At 41.7% G+C, this 24,398-nt stretch overlaps 1 protein-coding gene across 1 annotated transcript in view; it reads right to left on the bottom strand.

The window, feature by feature from the left end:
* Positions 1-24,397, bottom strand: part of LOC138358768 (uncharacterized) — a 25,664-nt gene extending 1,267 nt beyond the window's left edge. Inside the window, exons 1-3 of the mRNA XM_069316942.1 lie at positions 23,965-24,397; positions 12,588-12,744; positions 1-357 (exon numbers count right to left, since the gene is read on the bottom strand). The exon at positions 1-357 is cut by the window's left edge and continues 326 nt beyond it. Of these exons, the coding sequence (XP_069173043.1) occupies positions 1-357; positions 12,588-12,744; positions 23,965-24,397 (947 nt within the window). The remainder of the gene's footprint in view (positions 358-12,587; positions 12,745-23,964) is intronic.
* Position 24,398: the final 1 nt, after the last annotated feature.

Here is a 24,398-nt window from a genome sequence, read left to right as displayed (position 1 = left end):
TCAGTAGCCTGATGGGATTCAGTAGCCTGATGTGATTCAGTAGCCTGATGGGATTCAGTAGCCTGATGTGATTCAGTAGCCTGATGTGATTCAGAAGCCTGATGTGATTCAGTAGCCTGATGGGATTCAGTAGCCTGATGGGATTCAGTAGCCTGATGGGATTCAGTAGCCTGATGGGATTCAGTAGCCTGATGTGATTCAGAAGCCTGATGTGATTCAGTAGCCTGATGTGATTCAGTAGCCTGATGGGATTCAGTAGCCTGATGTGATTCAGTAGCCTGATGGGATTCAGTAGCCTGATGTGATTCAATAGCCCGATGTGATTCAGTAGCCTGATGGGATCCAGTAGCCTGATGTCTAGCCAGAGTTACGTGATTCTTAAAGTTTTTGATCTAGACCACTTAATTGTTCTGTCTGTTAGTGAATATTATAAATAAATAATAATAATAAATAAATATGTTTATTCAGGTAAGGTACATACATACAAGTGATGTTACATTAATGGATCAATATATAGATAGAGCTAGTACATACAATGCCTAAACCCTGGAAACACAAATCGAAACTGTCTCTATTTTCTGCTTGTTACAACTTGTAATAAAGTTGTTACATCTTGGCTTAACGTGTTTATGACGTATTAGAACGTTGTTACAACTTGGTATATTGGTTGTTATAACTGGTTAGGAGGTGTCAAAACTTGTTCGAACGTTGTACCAACGTCGTAGTTTCGGTGCGTGTTTGGCGGGAAGCCACTATTACGCAATGCGTTTCGGGCAGTTAGCAGCAACCTCACTACAAAAGGACCTAATTGGGTCATTCATACTTATATTATAAGTGAACCTTGTTTGTCACGTTGACTAAACAACTTACTTCTGTCTGTATTATTTTTGAAAAATATATTTTATTAAGGATTTGATATTTTAATTATATTATATGCATAGTATTGATTAATAACAGAAGCGGTATTTACCAGTCCCAGTTTCAATTGGTTAGAGGTATAATGCTATTTGTATATTATCATACTAGTGGCATATATCGTGCAATTATATATCCGTGTGGTATGTCAGAGAGTCGAACTACCACCCGGAAAAGTACCAGGCGAGAGTTTTACCGCTGTACCACAGCAACCAGGAGGAAGAGGAGAGGTTGGGTGGGTGTCAGCCTAGCCTGTCCTCCTATGGTTCCCAAAGTCAAGGAAATGGTCAATGTAAAGTGGTCTCTCCTAACCTACATGAGGACCCAAAACAGAAAACGGAATAGTAGGTCACTTTCTCCAGCCGTTTTCATTTTCTAGTAAGACAATTTTTGGCCTTATGTAACACATAAGAACGAAATGCGACGTTCTTTGTAAAAGGACAGGAGACAGCCTATCTCTACTCCACACCTTCCTGGACATGAGAAACAACAATTAACTCTCTCCGTCCCGCTATATACACAAATATACGTATTTAACCACAATAGAAAGTGAATATCATTTCACCCATCTGACGTAAAGGGGAATCGAACTCTAGCCCAGAAAGTAGCAGGCAGGAGTACTGTTGTACCACAGTCTCCAAGTCACTCTTTCATCAGTTGCTTTCTCCTGTCAAGATAAATTATATTTAAGTCAAAAGAAATCCGAAGACATCAGTGAATCACGAGACGAATAAGGAGATAAGAGGTAGGCTGAGATAAGAAATAAGTGGTAGACTGAGACGGGAAATAAGTGGTAGACTGAGACGGGAAATAAGTGGTAGACTGAGACGGGAAATAAGTGGTAGACTGAGACGGAAAATAAGTGGTAAAAGTGAGACAAAAGAGATCAAGAGAAACACCTCACCAGAAGGACACGGAAGACTAGGGCATGATATGGGACTTCTTTTGTTGTCATTGTCTCTGCACCTCGACCGTGTCTCGCTATGTGGATCAACTTTCGTATTTCCGGGTTATATCAAGATAAATTATTAGTGTCACATGAAGCCTGTAAACAAACGGTGTATTGGCAATTGTTAAGTAATGTTAATATATATATATATATATATATATATATATATATATATATATATATATATATATATATATATATATATATGTCGTACCTAGTAGCCAGAACTCACTTATCAGCCTACTATGCAAGGCCCAATTTGACTAATAAGCCAAGGTTTCATGAATTAATTGTTTTTCGACTACCTAACCTACCTAACCTAACCTAACCTAACTTTTTTGGCTACCTAACCTAACCTAACCTATAAAGATAAGTTAGGTTAGGTTAGGTAGGGTTGGTTAGGTTTGGTCATATATCTACGTTAATTTAAACTCAAATAAAAAAAAATTGACCTCACACATATTGAAATGGGTAGATTTACCATTTCATAAGAAAAAAAATAGAGAAAATATATTAATTCAGGAAAACTTGGCTTATTAGGCAAATCGGGCCTTGCATAGTAGGCTGACAAGTGCGTTCTGGCTATTAGGTACGACATATATATATATATATATATATATATATATATATATAACACTGATCCAAGTATGCAGAAAAACTCCTCATTTGGAGAAATAGAGAATGCTGAACGCGTTTTCTGTTCACTTCGCCTTCATCAGAGCAGGATAGAGTGGCTCTCAATCCAGTCTATTTCTATTTATCAATCTATATTATGTGAGTACACACACACACACACGTCACAAAGTGGCGTAACGTGTCACGTCACTTTGCCTAATATTCATCACTCTGCCTAATAGGCAGAGTGATGAATTCGTCACAGGGACGTTAGAAAGAACTTTTTCAGTGTCAGAGTAGTTAACGGATGGAATGCACTAGGCAGTAATGTGGTGGAGGCTGACTCCATACACAGTTTCAAATGTAGATATGATACAGCCCAGTAGGCTCAGGAACCTGTACATCAGTTGATTGACAATTAACAGGCAGGACCAAAGAGCCAGAACTCAACCCCCGCAAAGCACAACCAGATGAGTACGTACGTGAGAGCGCACGGAGATGCATACAAACCAAAGGAACGCAAGAACCCTTCCGCCTCGTTATAACTCAATCTATCTTCTATTATGCTCAATGTGCAGTGTTGGCGGTTCTCAAGCAGCGGTCGATGGCGGGCGGAGTTAATCCGTGGTTTGTCGGCCCTCCAGCTTATGTGCTTAGTCCCTCCTTGTGGACACTTGTTGTTAAGAGAGACGCGCCTTATCTCTTTCATCAGTGGCAGGAAGCCGTGTGGATGGATTCAGAAGCCCAGGAGACGTCAAGTGCGTTTAAGGCACGAACACACATTATACGTTCTTGCATTATATATATATATATATATATATATATATATATATATATATATATATATATATATATATATATATATATATATATAAGGGATACCTTATATATATATGGTATAATAGGGGTAACACCTCTGGTGCAGTTGTAGGAAACTACAATATATTAGATTCGCTTTTGTTGGAATGCTGAATGCATTTTAGGCATTTTTTTAATACCTAAACAAATAACAAGAACATTATTCGACAAATCGCCCTCACTCTGCTGATCTCTCTCCGTGATAACGACCCCCACTAACGACAGTGGGAGTCTTCGAATCGTCAAATATATCGTAGAAAGCAACGTGCAGAACCTCACGCAGTTCATTTGCCCCAAGAGAAGTCTAAAGCGCCCCACTGCTGCCAAATGGACGGAGCGGAATGATGGTAACTAAGTAAGGAAATTAGGTCGAGGCGGACGTTCGCAGTTTCCGCTTGAAGGAACGCAATGCGATGCTTCCAGACACTGTTGAGGAAGATGGTGGTGATGGTGAGCACTCACCGTCACCAGTATGGTGAGCACTCACCATCACCAGTATGGTGAGCACTCACCATCACCAGTATGGTGAGCACAAAGCATCAGTGCCTATGGTTCTCTAGTCTGTGTTTTATATTTACACTACCCAGCTGGCTATAAGGGAGACGAGAATTGCTTCGTTATGTTGTTAAATACGTGATTATATAATTATATATATATATACATACATATATATATACATATATATATATATATATATATATATATATATATATATATATATATATATATGTATATATATATATATATATATATATATATATATATATATATATATATATATATATATATATTAATATGGAAAGATTACAGAGGCAATCAACTGAAATTTTATACTTCCTACGTACAGAAGAATTATAGTGATCCACGCACACGTCACATAGACTGATGGATGATGTTGGAATGTCGTTAACAGCATCACCATCATCACCATCACCATCATCAACCATCACCAACCATCATCACCATCATCAAGCACCACCAGGAGGGCTAGGGGGCTGGACTGTGGAGCCTGCAGTGTGAGAATTGAACGACGTCCCGCAAATAATACTGTTTACCCACCTGAATGGTATTTTAACGATAACGGTGAGCGGGTAATTGTATGGGATGTTGTTCTGATGGGCATGACTGATTGGGTGCAGTGTGTGTGTGTGTGTGGGTGTATTTACTGTTTTTTTGTATCTGCACAATTAAGCTATTAACTCTTGGATCCCACCTTTCTAAGCAATCTATTTCTCTTCTGTTATGTCTACTACATATATATCTCTCTAAAAGACACACACACACACACACACACACACACACACACACACACACACACACACACACACACACACACACACACACACACACACACACACCAAATAAAAACATTCCACAGCTACATCAGTTCTTTAGTGGCGTCCCGGACGGCCCACCACAGGGCTGCCTTTCACCACTCACCTGCCATCACCTTCCGCGGGATGTGTGAGGTTGGCAGGCACTGAGTGGCACTGTTCATGGCTGCCTCCCAGGGCATGTCAAATGATTTCCTGAGGCCCTGACGCGCGTGCTCCGAGACAGCATCTTAACCCCCCTCTCTGTCTCCTGCCAGAGTCTGGACGGGTGAGTCTCTACGTGGAGAAGTTTTCCACCGTCTTAAACCGTTTACAAATTTTTCACGTTGCTATTTTCTTTGCGTTACAAACGTTTTTTGGGGGAATTAAAAAAACAGTTTATTGAATTGTACACTTCCCACCGTGAGAAGTTTAGACACATTCGTAGAAAAATACTCTCAATAGTATATTTCTTATGCTCACATATATTTTCGTAAAGTTACTGAGGACTTATAAGTCTACAATCTTGTATTCTTTCCTTTCGCAGAAGTTACGACCGTAAGCGAAAATAACCAAGATTCAATTCCTAAATCCTTCTCCTGCGTCTAGTGAAATCTTCAGCAGACGAAAGTGCTAGGAGTTAAGGCTGTGTTATTTTTACTGTGGCGAAATCACTCTTTTTCTCCTTACTCGAAGCAAAGACTGCATATATATATATATATATATATATATATATATATATATATATATATATATATATATATATATATATATATATATATATATATATATATATATATATATATATTGTAACCATTTTTGTGTAATGAAATTTTAAAATAAAGTTAGATATATATATACACACACTAAAAGAATAGGGGTAGTAGGAGAAGAAAACATTAAAGTGTTCAGTGAGGATCCACAAGGTCTTCTCTGAGTACTCATTATTTTCTTCTCCGAGGCTATGGGTCCCTACGCTTGCACCAGAGGTGGTACCCCTTTATAAATATTTGTTATGTATACATAAATCACAAATACCAGAAATCATTCTGAGCTCTTTCTTGGCTGGCGTTTCCTCGCCACGAAGAAATCACAGCATTTAGTAAACGGGTAAAAGAGAGAGAGAGATATACATAACTGTATTATGTCTGAAAACAAGAACTTGGCGCACCATATATAGCGGCCTTTTCCGGTAATTCTTAACGCTATCTGCCTTCTCTTTTCATACGTTTCTCCCTTTCTATCTCATCTTCCTTTTTCAATCTTTTTCATTTTGTTCTGCCCCTTTCTTCCTCCTGCTTAGATCGTGAAATATATGCGTTAACCAAACTGAATTTGGGATTGTGTTTTCAATAGAAAGTCGCCAATAGTTCTGGATATGGAAGCTTCTTATTACGTCCTGTTGAGGGAATGTATGCAAATGAGTTCCTTAAAGATCAGTCTCCATCTCAGTCTGATATTCTGAAGCTTTACTTGTAAAATAAATCTAATGTATCATTACACTTAAGATTCAACTGAACAACTATACAGCGATTAATAAATGTATTTTTTAGACATCAACTGATTGATATATAATAGCAATTTGAGCAGTGATACCTTTATTGATAAATTTGGACAAATTTTGATTGATGAGACTGACAGGTGTCATAAATTGCAATATAACTGTGTTATGATTACATAATTGTAATCATGACAAGGCCTATAGTTATTTCTTCGCTCATTAAACAGCTGATCGAGATATCAAACATCTGGTCGAGATATCAAACACCTGGCCGAGATATCAAACAGGTGATCGAGATATCAAACAGAATTCTCCAAGCGATCTTAAAGAGGATATGTATAAACATTTAATCTGATGTATATTTATATATATACATAAAATCATCAAGATATCATGTTATATTTAAAATCATCAAGATATCAAACAGAATTCTCCAAGTGATCTTAAAGAGGATATGTATAAACATTTAATCTGACGCATATTTATAAACATACATAAAAAGTATGATGATACAACAAGCATAATATACAAGGCTTTTCCTCGCATGCGCTGTAATCTATAATGAATACGAGATGAAAGCAGACTGTATTATAGCGTTTCTGTTGCTGTATTTATTATTCATTAATTAAACGTTGCACAGTGGTCTTGTGCATTCACTCGGCCGTGTATAACCTGGAATGTTAAACACATTTGCTTCCGAATAGGTTTATTTTGGCGTATCAAGAGAAATAAATATGTTTTTTGGGGGGCAATTTAAGGCTGTTTAGCGATTAATATTCACTTTATTGAGGTTTTTTTGAATGTATTAATAAGATTAGCTGGTCCACTATTAGATAGCAAAACTCTTAAATACTTTATTTTGTCTTGAATTAGATTAGAATATTTCTTCTTTATTGTTTTGGATATATACACACACACATACACACACACACACACACACACACACACACACACACACACACACACACACACACACACACACACACACACACACACACACACACACACACATACACTATATACCCACATGAGCCACAGGAACGTTAGAAGGAACTTTTTCAGTGTCAGAGTAGTTAACAGATGGAATGCATTAGGCAGTGATGTGGTGGAGGCTGACTCCATACACAGTTTTAAATGTAGATATGATAGAGCCCAGTAGGCTCAGGAATCTGTACACCAGTTGATTGACAGATGACAGGCGGGACCAAAGAGCCAAAGCTCAAACCCCGCAAGCACAAATAGGTGAGTACCAAGCAGTGTACTGCTAGTCTCCATATATATGCACAGAGTGATTCATACTGTTATTCTGTATATATACAACAAATAGTCCATACAGCTTCTCTGGATATATACGACCTTATATACGATATATAAGGATATATATAGGCCTTAATCTCAACGCCGAACCTGGGACCAGATTTTCACCCGAGACGCTCAGTGGCTGAAAACGGTCAGTGGTTCAGTGGTTCAGCTCTACATATAAGGCTCTATTGACGACCAATGGTTGAACACAGAGCACCGTGAGCATCTACTCTATGGCATCACACAATAGACTGCACATTCTTGACCCAATCGAATGCGAGAACACTGACACTCGATGCTCTTAAGCACCTCACATTGACCACAACAGATCATGTGATCTCTGTTTAGAGGCAACGGTGGGAGCTCGATTGAGCTCTGTTGCCCCCCTCCCCTACCTGCTGCCCCCCTCTTTCCCCTGCTGTTGCAGCAAGCAAGGTAACAGATTAGAGGCTGCCTGCAGTCACTATACACTACTCGGGCTTCCTGTTCGCCAAGCAGCTTAAATAATTGCTTTATATATCACGAATTAGTATATAAAAGGGGTTATTTCAGCAGCTATATCCTCCAAAAACATGGTTTTAATGCTTCAAATAAGTGCAGGAGGCGATGGGACCACACTCGTGGGATGGGGGTGGAAAAGGAGGGTGCGTGAAAGTTTCCAGGGGTGCATTGAGTCTTCCAGGGGTGTATGAAGACTCTTAAAGGGTATACGAAGCTCCTCAGAGTACATGTACTCTGGGGAGCGTATATCCCCTGCAAGAAGTGCATTAGAGGTCTATCCATTGCACATACAAGGATATTTATGCACTTTCTGCTTGTCTGCCCTGAAAAGGATAAATTATCCCAATTAACATTCTTCTCATATATATCAATTAATTATTATTAAAGAAAGGTTAAAAAAAACTTTCCTCAGAATATATATATATATATCCAGTATTGTGGGGGGAATAAATATATTTATTTTTTAATCTTGCTACACACATTTGTCGTAGCGTTTGGGGTCAAGTAACAAGTTTTTCCGCTTTTTATCGACTCTATAAAATAAAAGCACAAAAAACAATAAATAACGTCAGCATATTTTGGGAACAATGCAGTAGTGAAAACAAATGAAGAGCTTTTTTTCAGCTATATATTGTAGAAGTGGAATAAAAATATCCCCCACAAACAGAGAGGTCAAGAGGGTGGGGACAACGGGAGTCCCATCTATCTATAGCGGTAGTCCCGTCTATCTGTAACGGTAGTCCCATATATCTGTAACGGTAGTCCCGTCTATCTGTAACGGTAGTCCCATATATCTGTAACGGTAGTCTCATCTATCTGTAACGGTAGTCCCGTCTATCTGTAACGGTAGTCCCGTCTATCTGTAACGGTAGTCCCATATATTTGTAATGGTAGTCCCATCTATCTGTAACGGTAGTCCCATCTATCTGTAACGGTAGTCCCAACTATCTGTAACGGTAGTCCCAACTATCTATAACGGTAGTCTCATCTATCTGTAACGGTAGTCCTATCTATCTGTAACGGTAGTCCCGTCTATCTGTAACGGTAGTCCCATATATTTGTAATGGTAGTCCCATCTATCTGTAACGGTAGTCCCATCTATCTGTAACGGTAGTCCCAACTATCTGTAACGGTAGTCCCAACTATCTATAACGGTAGTCTCATCTATCTGTAACGGTAGTCCTATCTATCTGTAACGGTAGTCCCGTCTATCTGTAACGGTAGTCCCATATATTTGTAATGGTAGTCCCATCTATCTGTAACGGTAGTCCCATCTATCTGTAACGGTAGTCCCAACTATCTGTAACGGTAGTCCCAACTATCTATAACGGTAGTCTCATCTATCTGTAACGGTAGTCCCAACTATCTGTAACGGTAGTCCCAACTATCTATAACGGTAGTCTCATCTATCTGTAACGGTAGTCCCATCTATCTATAACGGTAGTCTCATCTATCTATAACGGTAGTCCCATCTATCTATAACGGTAGTCTCATCTATCTATAACGGTAGTCTCATCTATCTATAACGGTAGTCCCATCTATCTATAACGGTAGTCTCATCTATCTGTAACGGTAGTCCCATCTATCTGTAACGGTAGTCCCATCTATCTGTAACGGTAGTCTCATCTATCTATAACGGTAGTCCATCTATCTGTAACTGGAGCGCGGCTGAGTGAATTTCCCGGATCCTGTTCTATTTTTTTTATTGTACTTCTTACATGCTGTGAAACTAAGTTGGTCCCAACCTCGAATAGATAGTCCGATAGACATTTCCATTCCTTTCCCCCGTCCCATCCCAAATCTTTATCCTGACCCCTTCCAAGTGCTAAATAGTCGTAAAAGCTTGGTGCTCTCTCCTGATAATTCCCTCCCTCATATTAAAGACTATATATCTTCATATCTATAAATGGAAATGTCTGTCGGTCTATCTATTCAAGGTTGGAGGCCAGATGTCTAGGATTAGCTTCATTCAATTTTTCCCAGTAATTGCTATTGGGTACGTGCCTAACATGGGCGGGTCAGGATCGGTATGTAACGGGGGGTGGGGAAATAGCTCTATCTTGTCCATTATTCCACCCCCCAGTTAACTAACGAGGCCGGGGGAAACAGCTCTCTCTAGTCCGTTATCCCGTCCCCAGTTAGCTAACTATTCTAGAGCACTCCCAGAGATCCTAAGGCAACCTCTCTCGTTCAACACCTTGTAACCTAGGTATTCGACTACCTAGGTGCTAAGACTACAAGGCGCCGAGACTTGATCAGTTACCCGAAACTCTAGAGAGAACTCTAGAATACATAATCATTGCCACAAACGTATAAGAGAAAACGAAAGGAAAGAAATGAATAGTGAAGTAATTAGTGAGGGTTTGGGGTGAGAGAGGTAGAGGTGGGAGGAGCGAGGAGGGTCATTAGTTGAAAGTGAGAGTTTAGAGAGGGGTGGAGGGAGAGGTGTAGATAGGTAGGAGAAGAGTAGATAGTAGAAGTAGAAGAGTAGATAGTAGAAGACGAAATGCTGCCACCATCCATTCATGATCATTACATACAAGACAAGGAATGGAACTTGTCTGTATCACAATATTCACCAAAGATGTTATCAAGAGATCATTATTAGTATGGTCCCATCTTTATCATGTACTCATTCTAAACCATGAAACCAGTAACCACAGAGGCTTTCTCACCTCAACTCAAAATCTCTAGGGAAGAAAATAAAGTCCATTTAAATAATAAATTCAACAATTATATCATAACTTAAGCAATCCAATTAAAATGTTAAAGATTAATATTCAAAGTGAGTCATCCTCCAAGAATCTGAGAACACTACAACTGACTGCCCCTGATCATCACACAACACTTGTAAAACACGACCAAGTCACCTAAATGTTCACTCACCAAGGACTGAGTCTAAGTTGAATAGAGAGGGGGGGGGGAGTCTGCAATTTTCAGGCAGCGTCACCCCCCGTCTGGTGACGGCCTATCTCGACGGCTGGCCTCTGCTCTGCTCCGCTGGCTGGTCTCCTATTTATGCTTAAATCCTCCGAATCGATAGCTCTCCGAGTTTATATTGGGGAACCTAGTAGCTAACTCCGCCCACAAGTAGATAGCCTCCGGCTCTCTACCAAGCCACTCCTTAAACGTTGGCAAGTTTGAAGGCTACCAGGCTCCAATTAAGAGATTAGTAGAAGTAAGGTGAAATTCGCATGATCTGACCTCAGGTCACTTGGGGTCATTAACTTTTAGAGGTGTGACTTTCCGGTGGACAAACTGGCGCCTTCTCTAATCCCTGTCTGTGACTCATGTACTCTATGTATGTATTAAACTAAACCAAACACTTTTACAGTGTTACAGGTACCAAAGAAAAGGAAGCAAGGTGATATTGTGTGGCACTTACCCTTACGCGAAATCTCGTAATACCATTGATTCGATTCTGATTTACGATTATTAGCATATTGTAAAATATTAAGCACTGATCACAACAAAATTTCTAAACAAATTCAATCATATTTTGTATGTAATTAGCTGAAATAGGGGAATTTACGATTATTGATTATTTACGATTTACGTTTATTGGCATATCGTAAAATATTATGCACTGATCACAACAAAATTTCTTAACAAATTCTATCATACTTTGCCTGTAGTTAGCTGAAATAGAGGAATGTCAGGCTGTAGGGAGTACCTCAGAGTGGCGGGAAATGTTCCATGTTGTTGTTGCTGTTTCAGATTTAGCTACTCAGACCGAAGTGTACATGTAGCACGGGCTATGGTGAGCCCGTATGGGGTAATGTTCGAGGTGAGGGGATCTTATGTAGGGAAGTGAGGAACATGGACACCCCTTCTTACCCAGGGGCAGGGAATGAAGAGAGAGATACGGTAACGCACTTTCTGCCAACTTTATAAAGAGAGAGAGAGAGAGAGAGAGAGAGAGAGAGAGAAGATACCCCTACATGACGATAGGAGCCTCGAACCAGCGACCCCAAGACAGGAGACGGCCGCTCTATCAACTCATCTACTGAGCAAGCCACGATAGAGAAGGATTCCAGCGGCACTTAACACTGTCCAAGCTAGAGTTAACAACACGTACGGTAGTTATGGTCTCAATAACGTACCATAACGAAATGACGTTATGGTAACCATCGTACCAAATACAACGTGGTATGACAAGAAGCAGCTCACAAAATTCCACGTTTTCTACACATCAGTAGATTAGGCTAGGAAGGTTGCTTGGGTTTGTGCGTTTCTGGTTAGGTTAGAACGTTAAATTTGATACGTTGTGGCGACAGTTTAATATAACCGTATGCATGAAGCCATCCATCAATTCATGATTGAGTATGATTGACTGCAAACAAAACTAGCAATTGAAAAGTGATATTGACTGATGACTCTGTCCAATAATGGCTGCAGCAGATGCCTGGCGTTCCTTTGGAAAATACTGATGATATTTTCCGCAAATTTTGAACTCCTAAATGATTATCAACTTTCCTGTCACTTCTCATATACGTACTTCTCATATACGTACTTCTCATATACGTACTTCTCATATACGTACTTCTCATATACGTACTTCTCATATCAGTACAACATAAACCCAACGTTGCTCGTGGATATTGTACCCATTGGGTAAGTTATTATAGCTTACCTTTCCTTATAGGAGGAGGAGAATAGGAAGGGGAGCTCCCTCTTCTCCTCCTCCTTCTTCTCCTCTTCCTTATTCTCCTCCTCCTTCTTCTCCTCCTTTTCTTCTTCCTCCTTTATCTCCTCCTTCTTAAATGCTTTGTTACCAAAACGTTTCTCTTCTTCTCAAAATTTCCTCGAATACAATGTCATAACTCCTGTAGCATCAGAGAGAGAGAGAGAGAGAGAGAGAGAGAGAGAGAGAGAGAGAGAGAGAGAGAGAGAGAGAGAGAGAGAGAGAGAGAGAGAGAGAGAGAGAGAGAGAGAAAAAAAAAAAGAAAGAAAGAGAGAGAGAATCCATCCAAAAGGCATCAAATTTTTCAACACTAAAAAAAAAAAAAAACCTACAACATCTCACAATGATAGTAGCGACTTTAGGTCGGAACACCTAATTTACTACCTACTTGGGTCTACCCAGCATTTCATAATACAAAATAGGGCAGTTAGAGCACACTTTGGGGGCCAGGCGGACCAATTACAACTCATTTTGGCCATGTTCCTTCACCCTCTGCCCCTTCACGGTAATGTCATTAGGGAGCAAGGCTAATGTGATATGCGAAAGGGATGCGTCTGTCTGTGTTTGTTGAAAGCTCTTAATGAAATGGAGCTTGAAATTCTGGTTTTAACGTTTATGGCTGGAAAGAGAATCTCAGTTTTAATTTGTCATCTGACCGGGGGTCATTAGACGAGGGGGCCACATCTCTAAGAAACCTTTCACAACCATTGATGCAATCAACACTGCCCTGTTGAAAACCTACCACCACCACCACACCTCAACACCACCAAACCTCTATACCATCACCACCACCACTGTACCACCACCATAACACGCATATACCACCACCACCACCACTGTACCACCACCATAACACACATATACCACCAGCACCACCACCACCACCACCACCATTTAGGGACAGACTGAAGGCCCCAAATATACACACCACTGCTACTGACAACGAATCCACATAAAGTGGTGGAGAAATCAAACAGATTGAGAATAACGGAGCATCTCGGGACACTCTTTGTAACGGAAAGGATCAATAGACGGAGGAGAGTCATGCCTGACAAACTTAATCGAGTTCAATGGTGTATACTTTTCCAGAAATTCACACCTGGAAAACCAGCACAGGACACATGAATGTTCGTCAATATCCCTTTTTATTCAACAATAGTAGACAATAATAATAATAATAATAATAATAATAATAATAATAATAATAATAATAATAATAATAATAAAATATTAATATAGGTATACCCAGGTAATCTGCTCACTTTTTTTTTGGGGGGGGGGAGGGAAGGGAATGGAATTATCAAGGAAAAGCGCCAAGCCATTACGACTCTATAGCACTGGGAAGGGGTCTGGATAAGGATTTGGGATGGGACGGGGGGGGAAGGAATGGTACCCAACCACTTGGATAGTCGGGAATTGAACGTCGACCTGCGTGAATGCGAATGTTGATTTATTGTTATTGATTTTCATCTGGACAACAATTATTGTGTCTGGCATTCATATTCGTTGGTCTTTTGTGGCTTATGTGGTCTGGGTTCGAAGTTTCAGAGATGATCGAGCAGTTTTTGAGTCTTTGTGTAAAATTTATCCTCAATCCTCTTTCTGTTGGCTGCTGCCTTTGATGTATATTTTAAGATGGCTTCAAGAAAACGTAGATGGCTTATGTAGTCAAGCCACTTTCCTTCACTTTTACTTCTTTTCACTTTTTATTCTCCTCGACTCTCTTATAGACCTCCTCTTTGTAATATTTTATTCTTTGTGCCTTCTCTCTACCCACCAAACTCCCCCCCCCCCACCACCCCATCCCCCCTTCCAGTGGCGAATCCATCTTGCCTCAAATACTTTTATTTTTCAGTATCATTTACCCTCATGTCTCTCCTTCCCCTTCCCTTGTCTTTTCTCCCTCCCCCATCTTCTTGCCTTTTCTCCCTCCCCCATCTTCTTGCCTCCTCCCCCACACCCTCTCTCCCCCTCTACTGAGTGTTGCCTGCGGGAGGAGCCACCAGGACAGCCAGGGGGGCGTCGCCCCCGCCAGCTGCAAGAAGGATATCTCAGGCGCCCCCCAGCACTACTGGCTCTCCTGAGAACCAATACTTGTGTTTGTTCCGTTCGTGTCAAGTGGCTTCTTTGGGTTTCCTCGGGGGAGGGGGTAGGAGAAGGTGGGGGGAGATGGGGCAAGGAGGGGGGTACTCGGAAGGGGTACGGAGGGGAGGGGTAATGGCTGGGGGGAGGTTTGGAGTGGGGAAGGGGGAAGGAGGGCTTTTGTCTGACTTAACTTCCATGTTCACTCTTGATAAAATTCCGTTAAGGAGGGTGTCACATGTGGAGAGTCCGTGTGTGTGTGTGTGTGTGTGTGTGTGTGTGTGTGTGTGTGTGTGTGTGTGTGTGTGTGTGTGTGCGTGTGTGTGCGTGTGTGTGTGCGTGTGTGTGTGTGTGTGTGTGTGTGTGTGTGTGTGTGTGTGTGTGTGTGTGTGTGTGTGTGTGTGTGTGTGTGTGTGTGTGTGTGTGTGTGTGTGTGTGTGTGTGTGTGTGTGTGTGTGTGTGTGTGTGTGTGTGTGTGTGTGTGTGTGTGTGGTAGAGGGAAGTATATGTAGTAGATAAAATAGAGGAAAAATAGATTGGTTAGAAAGATGAGGTCCAAGAGCTAATAGATCGATCCTGCAGGCATAAATAGTAAATAAATACACACTCACACACACACACACACACACACACACACACACACACACACACACACACACACACACACACAGGGGCCTCGTAGCCTGGTGGATAGCGCGCAGGATTCGTAGTTCTGTGGCGCGGGTTCGATTCCCGCACGAGGCAGAAACAAATGGGCAAAGTTTCTTTCACCCTGAATGCCCCTGTTACCTAGCAGTAAATAGGTACCTGGGAGTTAGTCAGCTGTCACGGGCTGCTTCCTGGGGTGTGTGTGTGGTGTGAAAAAAAAAAAAGTAGTTAGTAAACAGTTGATTGACAGTTGAGAGGCGGGCGGAAAGAGCAAAGCTCAACCCCCGTAAAAACACAACTAGTAAACACACATTTGCCGCAGAATAACGTCTGCGGCATATGCGAGGCTGGCTAACATCAGAACTGCGTTCAGGAACCTGTGTAAGGAATCATTCAGAATCTTGTACACAACATATGTAAGACCAATCCTGGAGTATGCGGCCCCAGCATAGAACCCGTACCTTGTCAAGAACAAGACGAAGCTGGAAAAAGTCCAAAGGTATGCTACTAGACTAGTCCCAGAACTAAGAGGCATGAGTTATGAGGAAAGGCTGCGGGAAATGCACCTTACGACACTGGAAGACAGAAGAGTAAGGGGGACATGATCACAACCTACAAAATCCTCAGGGGAATCGACCGGGTAAACAAGGATGAACTTTTCAACACTGGAGGGACGCGAACAATGGGACACAGGTGGAAGCTGAGTACCCAAATGAGCCACAGAGACATTAGAAAAAACTTTTTCAGTGTCAGAGTAGTTAGTAAATGGAATGCACTAGGAAGTGATGTGGTGGAGGCTGACTCCATACACAGTTTCAAATGTAGATATGATAGAGCCCAGTAGGCTCAGGAATCTGTACACCAGTTGATTAACGGTTGAGAGGCGGGACCAAAGAGCCAGAGCTCAACCCCCGCAAGCACAATTAGGTGAGTACAATTAGGTGAGTACACACACACACACACACACACACATGTCCTTAGCTTCCATACCATGCAAGGTGATGGAGAAAATCGTGACAAAAAGCCAGGTAGCACATCAGGAGAGAAGGGACTTTGTAACACACCACCAGCATGGGTTCAGGGAAGGCAAGTCGTGACTCACAGGTTTAATAGAATTCTATGACCAAGCAATAGGCATTAAGGAAGAAAGAGAAGGATGGGCAGACTGCATTTTCTTGGACTGTCAGAAAGCTTTTGACACAGTACCCATAAGAGACTGTTGCATAAATTGGTGAAATAAGCTGGAGTAAGTAGTAGGGTGAGCCAATAAATAATGAAGTACCTAAATAGAGGGGATGAGATAACAGACTGGCATGAAGTCACCAGCGAAGTCCCACAGGATTCGGTACTGAGACCTATCTTGTTTCTGATACACGTGAATGAAGGTATAGACTCATTCCTCTCAATGTTTGCTGATGATGCTAAACTTATGAGAAGGATTAAGACAGGAAGACAGCATGAGGCTACAGGATGACACGGACAGACGGAACATCCAACAAATGGCTACTAGAGTTTAACTCGACCAAGTGCAAAGTGATGAAGATATGCGTAGGGAGCAGGAGGCCAACCACAAATTATCACCTTGGAGAGGAAATCCTTTAGGAATCAGGAAGAGAGAAAGATCTGGGGGTTGATATCACGCCATTCCTGTCCCCTGAAGCCCACATCAAAAGGATAACATCAGCAGCGTATGCAAGGCTGACGAACATAAGAACTGCCTTCAGAAACTTCTTTAAGAAATAATTCAGAACCTAGTATACCATATATGTCAGACCAATAAATGGAATATACGGCTACAGCATGGATGGAATTATCAGGGGAAAACTCCAAGCCATTACGACTATATAGCACTTGGAAGGGATCAGGATAAGGATTTGGGATGGGACGGAGAGGAAGGAATGGTGCCCAACTACTTGGACCTTGGACGCTCAGGGATTGAACGCCGACCTGCAGGGAGCGAGACCGTCGCTCTACCGGCTAGCCCAAGTGAAATTGAAGTTGAAATTGAAATTGAAATAAGTTTATTGAGGTAAAATACACACAAAGGGATGAGGTAGCTCAAGCTATTCTCACCCCGTTCAGTACATCGTGTTAATACATACATAGACACACATCACAAGCAATAAACATATTACCGAACATTCTGAGAGATAAACATATACATTTCCTCCTTTACACAAGTAGTGTCAAGCCCAAGTGATTGGACACAGACTCCTGTATGGAGTCTACATCTAGTCAAACACAAAACGAAGTTAGGAAAGATTCGGAGGTATGCCACCAGGCTAGTCCCCGAGCTGAGGGGAATGAGCTATGAGGAAAGATGGCTGGAACTGAACCTCACAACACTGGAAGACAGAAGAGTTAGGGGTTCTGGTAACTCTTTTAGTGTCAGAGTAGTTAACAACTGGAATGCATTAGGCAGTGATGTGGTGGAGGCTGACTCCATACACAGTCTCAAATGTATATATGATAGAGCCCAGTAGGCTCAGGAATCAGTACACCAGTTGATTGACAGTTGAAAGGCTGGACCAAAGAGCCAAAGCTCTACTCCTCGTGAGCACAAGTAGGTGAGTACACACAACTAGAAACCAATCACAGTTCCCTCTTTACCCCAGGATTTATCCAATCACGTTCCTCCATTTCGCTATTGGACACCAATATGAAAGCGGCGGAGGCTCCTCCACAGCATATAGAAGCCCTATCGGAGTGTGTCGTGAAGCCGACGGTAATCCTGCATTCACAAGCTAATGGATCCGGGTGACAGCGCGACAGTACTAATTTAAATACATTATATAAATGTATAGGCAACCAGGAGTGTTCTAAGACACTTACGAACCGGATTACTGGGTCTGTGAGCAACATGTATCGAACAACTCGAACCAAGGCCGTGTTGTGAGCTTATCTAGTTCATGAGCCTCCAACCCATTCTTCGGGTTTTGGCACACCGTAAAAAATCAAACCGTTGCGCCTTAACAGAAGCGTGAGAGCCCAACCACATCCCACTTAACCTCCCGAAGCCCGTCGGTTCATATGAAATTAGTGCGTTACTGTACTATTGTGTTTACGGGCTATTGCAGGCGAGGAGTCACAATAACGTGGCTGAAGTATGTTGACCAGACCACACACTAGAAATTGAAGGGACGACGACGTTTCGGTCCGTCCTGGACCATTCTCAAGTCGATTTACGGGCTATTCATGCCCGTGCCATCTCTGGTGTGTGGCTTAATCTTTATCAATCAGTCTGTACTGTTGGTTTACGGGTTATTCATGCCCGTGCCACCGCTTGGGTGGCTTAATCCTTATCAATCAATCTGTACTGTTGGTTTACGGGCTATTCAGGCCCGTGCTACCGCTTGGGTGGCTTAATCTTCATCAATCAATCTGTATTGTTGATGCTTCGCATTTCATTCAAAATGCGACGTGTTAGGAGTGAGAGAACGGGGGTTGAGAAAGGCCTTTGATGTAAACATAATAGCTTATGGAGCAGCCCGTCGTCCTACAGGTTCCCCAACGTCAAGAATCTGTCGTATTAAAAGTGACCTTTTCCTAACCTACCAGAGGACCTAAAACAGAAAACGGGACGTTATGTCAATTTCGCGAGCCGCTATATCATTTTCTAGTACGACAGTTTTTGGCCTTAGGTAGAGTATACGTCGAAATGTGACGTTCTATTAGGAGGACGGATTGGATGGAGAGCTTGGGAGCCAGGGGTCAGATTCACGAAGCAGTTACACAAGCACTTACGAACCTGTCCATCTTTTCTCAATCTTTGGCGGCTTTGTTTACAATTATTAAACAGTTAATGAGCTCCGAAACACCAGGAGGCTGTTTATAACAATAACAACAGTTGATTAGGAAGTTTTCATGCTTGTAAACTGTTTAATAAATGTAACCAAAGCCGTCACAGATTGAGGAAAGAGGTACACGTTCGTAAGTACTTGCGTAACTGCTTCGTGAATCTGGACGAAGGATGTCAAGAATTATGGTAGAAAAAAAACGTAACTTATAAGTGAGTAAAGAATCTACATCATTTACCAAGAAACTCGTGAGCAGTCAATCTTGGAGGTGAGTGTGCGACGGAGTGGAGCAATTACTAAACAAAATAAGATTAATAACGCGCAAACATTTGCCAAAGAAATTAATTTTAGGAAAAGCGGAAAGACCACAAATATGGCAGATAGAAGGATGCTCCTGAGATCACACACACACACACACACACACACACACACACACACACACACACACACACACACACACACACACACACACACACACACACACACACACACACATACACACACAAGGGGCACACTCACTAGGGGACACAGGTGGAAACTGAGTGCCCAAATGAGCCACAGAGATATTAGAAAGAATTTTTTTAGTGTCAGAGTGGTTGACAAATGGAATGCATTAGGCAGTGATGTGGTGGAGGCTGACTCCATACACAGTTTCAAGTGTAGATATGATAGAGCCCAATAGGCTCAGGAATCTGTAAACCAGTTGATTGACGGTTGAGACGCGGAACCAAAGAAAGCTCAACCCACACAAGCACAATTAGGTGAGTACACACACACACACACACACACACACACACACACACACACACACACACACACACACACACACACACACACACACACACACACACACACACACACACACACTAAAAACTACCGCTCAAGCTGAAACGAAACTGTGTGTGTTTGAGCAGATTCGTTGGATCCGAGGCCGAGATTAAACTAATTGTTTGCGGAGAGGGGAGTCGGGACACGAAATATGAGGACATCTGTCTATCGCAGGGCGGCCCCGATCCCAACATGCATCATGCGTATGTGGGGGTCTTTTGCGATGTGACAGGTGCTTATGTTGAAGTGAACTAACATGCGAATCATGGCCTCTTTTGGAGCTGTTTTGAACATGGTTACAATATATATATATATATATATATATATATATATATATATATATATATATATATATATATATATATATATATATATATATATATACATATATATATATATATATATTAGTATATTTTGGTAGCAGTCTTTCCTGTAGACATATATTATTAAATATGACCGAAAAAGTAAGATTAATAATTCTAACACGAATTTTCTCAATCTTCCGTACATTTCTTTTCACTGTTGGAGGTAAATAAAAAATCAATTCTCCAAAATTCATTTTTATTTCTAGTCTGACGCGACACGAGCACGTTTCGTAAAACTTATTACATTTTCAAAGACTTTAGTTTACAAATACACAACTGAATAGAACTTACGCATCTCCGATTTTATATCTACATTTTAGTGAGGTGGATGGGGTGAGGTAGCATTAATAGGGTATTAATTTCATCAACACAAGACAGAACAAGAGGTGGCATTAATAGGGTATTAATTTCATCAACACAAGACAGAACACGAAACAATGGGTATTGAATAGAAGTGTTTGTAGAAAGCCTATTGGTCCATATTTCTTGATGCTTCTATATTGGAGCGGAGTCTTGAGGTGGGTAGAATATAGTTGTGCATTAATTGGCTGTTGATTGCTGGTGTTGACTTCTTGATGTGTAGTGCCTCGCAAACGTCAAGCCGCCTGCTATCGCTGTATCTATCGATGATTTCTGTGTTGTTTACTAGGATTTCTCTGGCGATGGTTTGGTTGTGGGAAGAGATTATATGTTCCTTAATGGAGCCCTGTTGCTTATGCATCGTTAAACGCCTAGAAAGAGATGTTGTTGTCTTGCCTATATACTGGGTTTTTTGGAGCGTACAGTCCCCAAGAGGGCATTTGAAGGCATAGACGACGTTAGTCTCTTTTAAAGCGTTCTGTTTTGTGTCTGGAGAGTTTCTCATGAGTAGGCTGGCCGTTTTTCTGGTTTTATAGTAAATCGTCAGTTGTATCCTCTGATTTTTGTCTGTAGGGATAACGTTTCTATTAACAATATCTTTCAGGACCCTTTCCTCCGTTTTATGAGCTGTGGAAAAGAAGTTCCTGTAAAATAGTCTAATAGGGGGTATAGGTGTTGTGTTAGTTCTCTCTTCAGAGGTTGCATAGCGTTTCACTTTCCTTCTTATGATGTCTTCGACGAAACCATTGGAGAAGCCGTTGTTGACTAGGACCTGCCTTACCCTACAGAGTTCTTCGTCGACTTGCTTCCATTCTGAGCTGTGGCTGAGAGCACAGTCGACATATGCGTTAACAACACTCCTCTTGTACCTGTCTGGGCAGTCGCTGTTGGCATTTAGGCACATTCCTATGTTCGTTTCCTTAGTGTAGACTGCAGTGTGGAAACCTCCACTCTTTTCCATGACTGTTACATCTAGAAAGGGCAGCTTCCCATCCTTTTCCATCTCGTAAGTGAAACGCAGCACGGAACTCTGCTCAAATGCCTCCTTCAGCTCCTGCAGATGTCTGACATCAGGTACCTGTGTAAAAATGTCGTCAACATACCTGCAGTATATGGCCGGTTTCAAGTTCATGTCGACTAAGACTTTTCGCTCGATGGTACCCATGTAGAAGTTTGCAAACAGGACACCTAGGGGAGAACCCATGGCGACCCCATCTACTTGCTTATACATGTACCCATCCGGGCTCAAGAAGGGTGCCTCTTTAGTACAAGCTTGGAGTAGTTTCCTCAGAATATTTTCTGGTATGTCAAGAGGAGTACAGGCTGGATCACGATACACTCTGTCGGCTATCATCCCGATTGTCTCGTCCACAGGTACGTTGGTAAACAGCGATTCTACGTCCAACGAGGCTCTTATCCCTGTGGCCCGTGTGCCCCACAGTAAGTCAACAAATTCCTTTGGAGACTTCAGGCTGAAGGCGCAGGGAACATAAGGAGTCAGCAGGCCGTTGAGTCGCTTCGCCAGTCTGTACGTGGGTGTGGGTATCTGGCTAATGATTGGCCGAAGTGGGTTTCCAGGCTTGTGTGTCTTGACATTTCCATACGCATATCCAGGTTTATATTCCCCAATGATCTTTGGCAGGTGGAGTCCGGATTTCTTGGCGTTCACAGTTTCGATCAGTTTGTTGACCTTTGCTTTTAATTCGGCTGTAGTGTCCTTCGTTACCCTTTGGAACTTAGTTTGGTCAGAGAGTATGATGTTCATTTTCGCCAGATATTCGTCTTTTTTAAGAATGACATATATTGGCGACTTGTCACCTCTCCTGACAACTATCTCCTTGTTCTCACGAAGGCTTTTAGCTGCCGCTTTGAGCTCGGGGGACAGTATGGTGCTTCTGTAATTGCCTCGATTCTTTCCTCCTTCTGCAATAAGTTCTGCTTGTAAGGTATCTTTGGTAGTGACCTTCTTTTGTGTCTCGAGGTCGAATATGTCGTCCAACAGAATTTCCAACTCTACTTTCCGGGCCATTTCACTCGGTCTGGACATAACATGACAGTTTATGCCCAGATTTAGGAGAGTGACTTGGTCCTCAGTGAGGTTAATTCCTGCAAGGTTCAGGAAGCCATCTCTTGGTCGTGGAATTGCCATAGGTTCTCCATATAATGTTGTTAGTTTCTTGATAATCCTTGTTTCAGTGCTGAGGTGATGTTGGTCTGTGAGGATGTCGAGGTGTTGTTCAATGCGGGTACGGATACTTTCGTCGATGTTGCTATATATATATATATATATATATATATATATATATATATATATATATATATATATATATATATATATATATATATATATATATATATATATTTTTTTTTTTTTTTTTTTTCTTTGTGTGTGTGTGTATAGAAGGGCTGCGTCATCACTTGCAAGGTCCTGTTCGTATCTCTTGCAACGTTGCCACAGCGAATGTGTTTTACCCTCGTAGTGTAATGATTTAGCTCGCTTCATGCAGGTCGGCGTTCAATCCCCGACCGTCCAAGTGGTTGGGGACCATTTTCTACCTTCCGTCCCATCCCAAATTCTTATCCTGATCCCTTCCAAGTGCTATATAGTCGTAATGGCTTGGTGCTCTCTGTCTATCTGTCTGTCTCTCTCTCTCTCTCTCTCTCTCTCTCTCTCTCTCTCTCTCTCTCTCTCTCTCTCTCTCTCTCTCTCTCTCTCTCTCTCTCTCTCTCTCTCCATGTGATCCAAACAATTATTCTCTCGTCCTGTTGCTCATCAGAGGAACACATCTTCATGCATAATATGAAGTGCAACACCCAAGCTCATCTCTCCTCGTTATTATATTCCGTGTCGGCATTTGCATGGCTTATTTCACAGCATAAGCTGGTCAAGCGGGCCAAGCTGGCCAAGCTGGCCAAGCTGGCCAAGCCTTGTCAAGCCTGGAGTCATCCACTCCGCGGTCAACAACGCCGGTCAACATCCGGGTCTATCACTCCGGCCTCTCTCGAGTTGTCACGACGTCACGAAAATGTTGTATTAAATTGCCCGAACCTAACCTATCCTGGCCGACAGACATACGAATAGAAAACGTAAAAGGGTGTTCATTTAGCGAGTCGCTATGGTTTATGGTACACCATATTTTGACGTATGGGGATTTTTAGGTCAAAATATGGTGTGTTATTATTTATCTGTATCCTTATCCTACCCCCCCCCCCCCTCCATTCCTTGCTTACCAGCTCTATACTTACTCGAAGCCGTAAGCTCTAAGACAGCTAAGCTCTCTAAGACAGCTAAGTTCTCTAAGACAGCTAAGCTCTCTAAGACAGCTAAGCTCTCTAAGACAGCTAAGCTCTCTAAGACAGCTAAACTCTCTAAGACAGCTAAACTCTCTAAGACAGCTAAGCTCTCTAAGACAGCTAAGCTCTCTAAGACAGCTAAGCTCTCTAAGACAGCTAAACTCTCTAAGACAGCTAAACTCTCTAAGACAGCTAAGCTCTCTAAGACAGCTAAGCTCTCTAAGACAGCTAAGCTCTCTAAGACAGCTAAGCTCTCTAAGATAGCTAAGCTCTCTAAGACAGCTAAGCTATCTAAGACAGCTAAGCTCTCTAAGACAGCTAAGCTCTCTAAGACAGCTAAGAGAGTTGTCACAGTTGAAAACATTGTGTTCTCTTCCATAAACATA

The sequence above is a fragment of the Procambarus clarkii genome, chromosome 86 (genome assembly GCF_040958095.1).
Source record: "Procambarus clarkii isolate CNS0578487 chromosome 86, FALCON_Pclarkii_2.0, whole genome shotgun sequence".
NCBI classification, from domain to species: domain Eukaryota; kingdom Metazoa; phylum Arthropoda; class Malacostraca; order Decapoda; family Cambaridae; genus Procambarus; species Procambarus clarkii.
The sequence above is the reverse complement of the archived record's forward strand: the minus strand, read 5'-3'. Positions and strand labels throughout refer to the sequence as shown.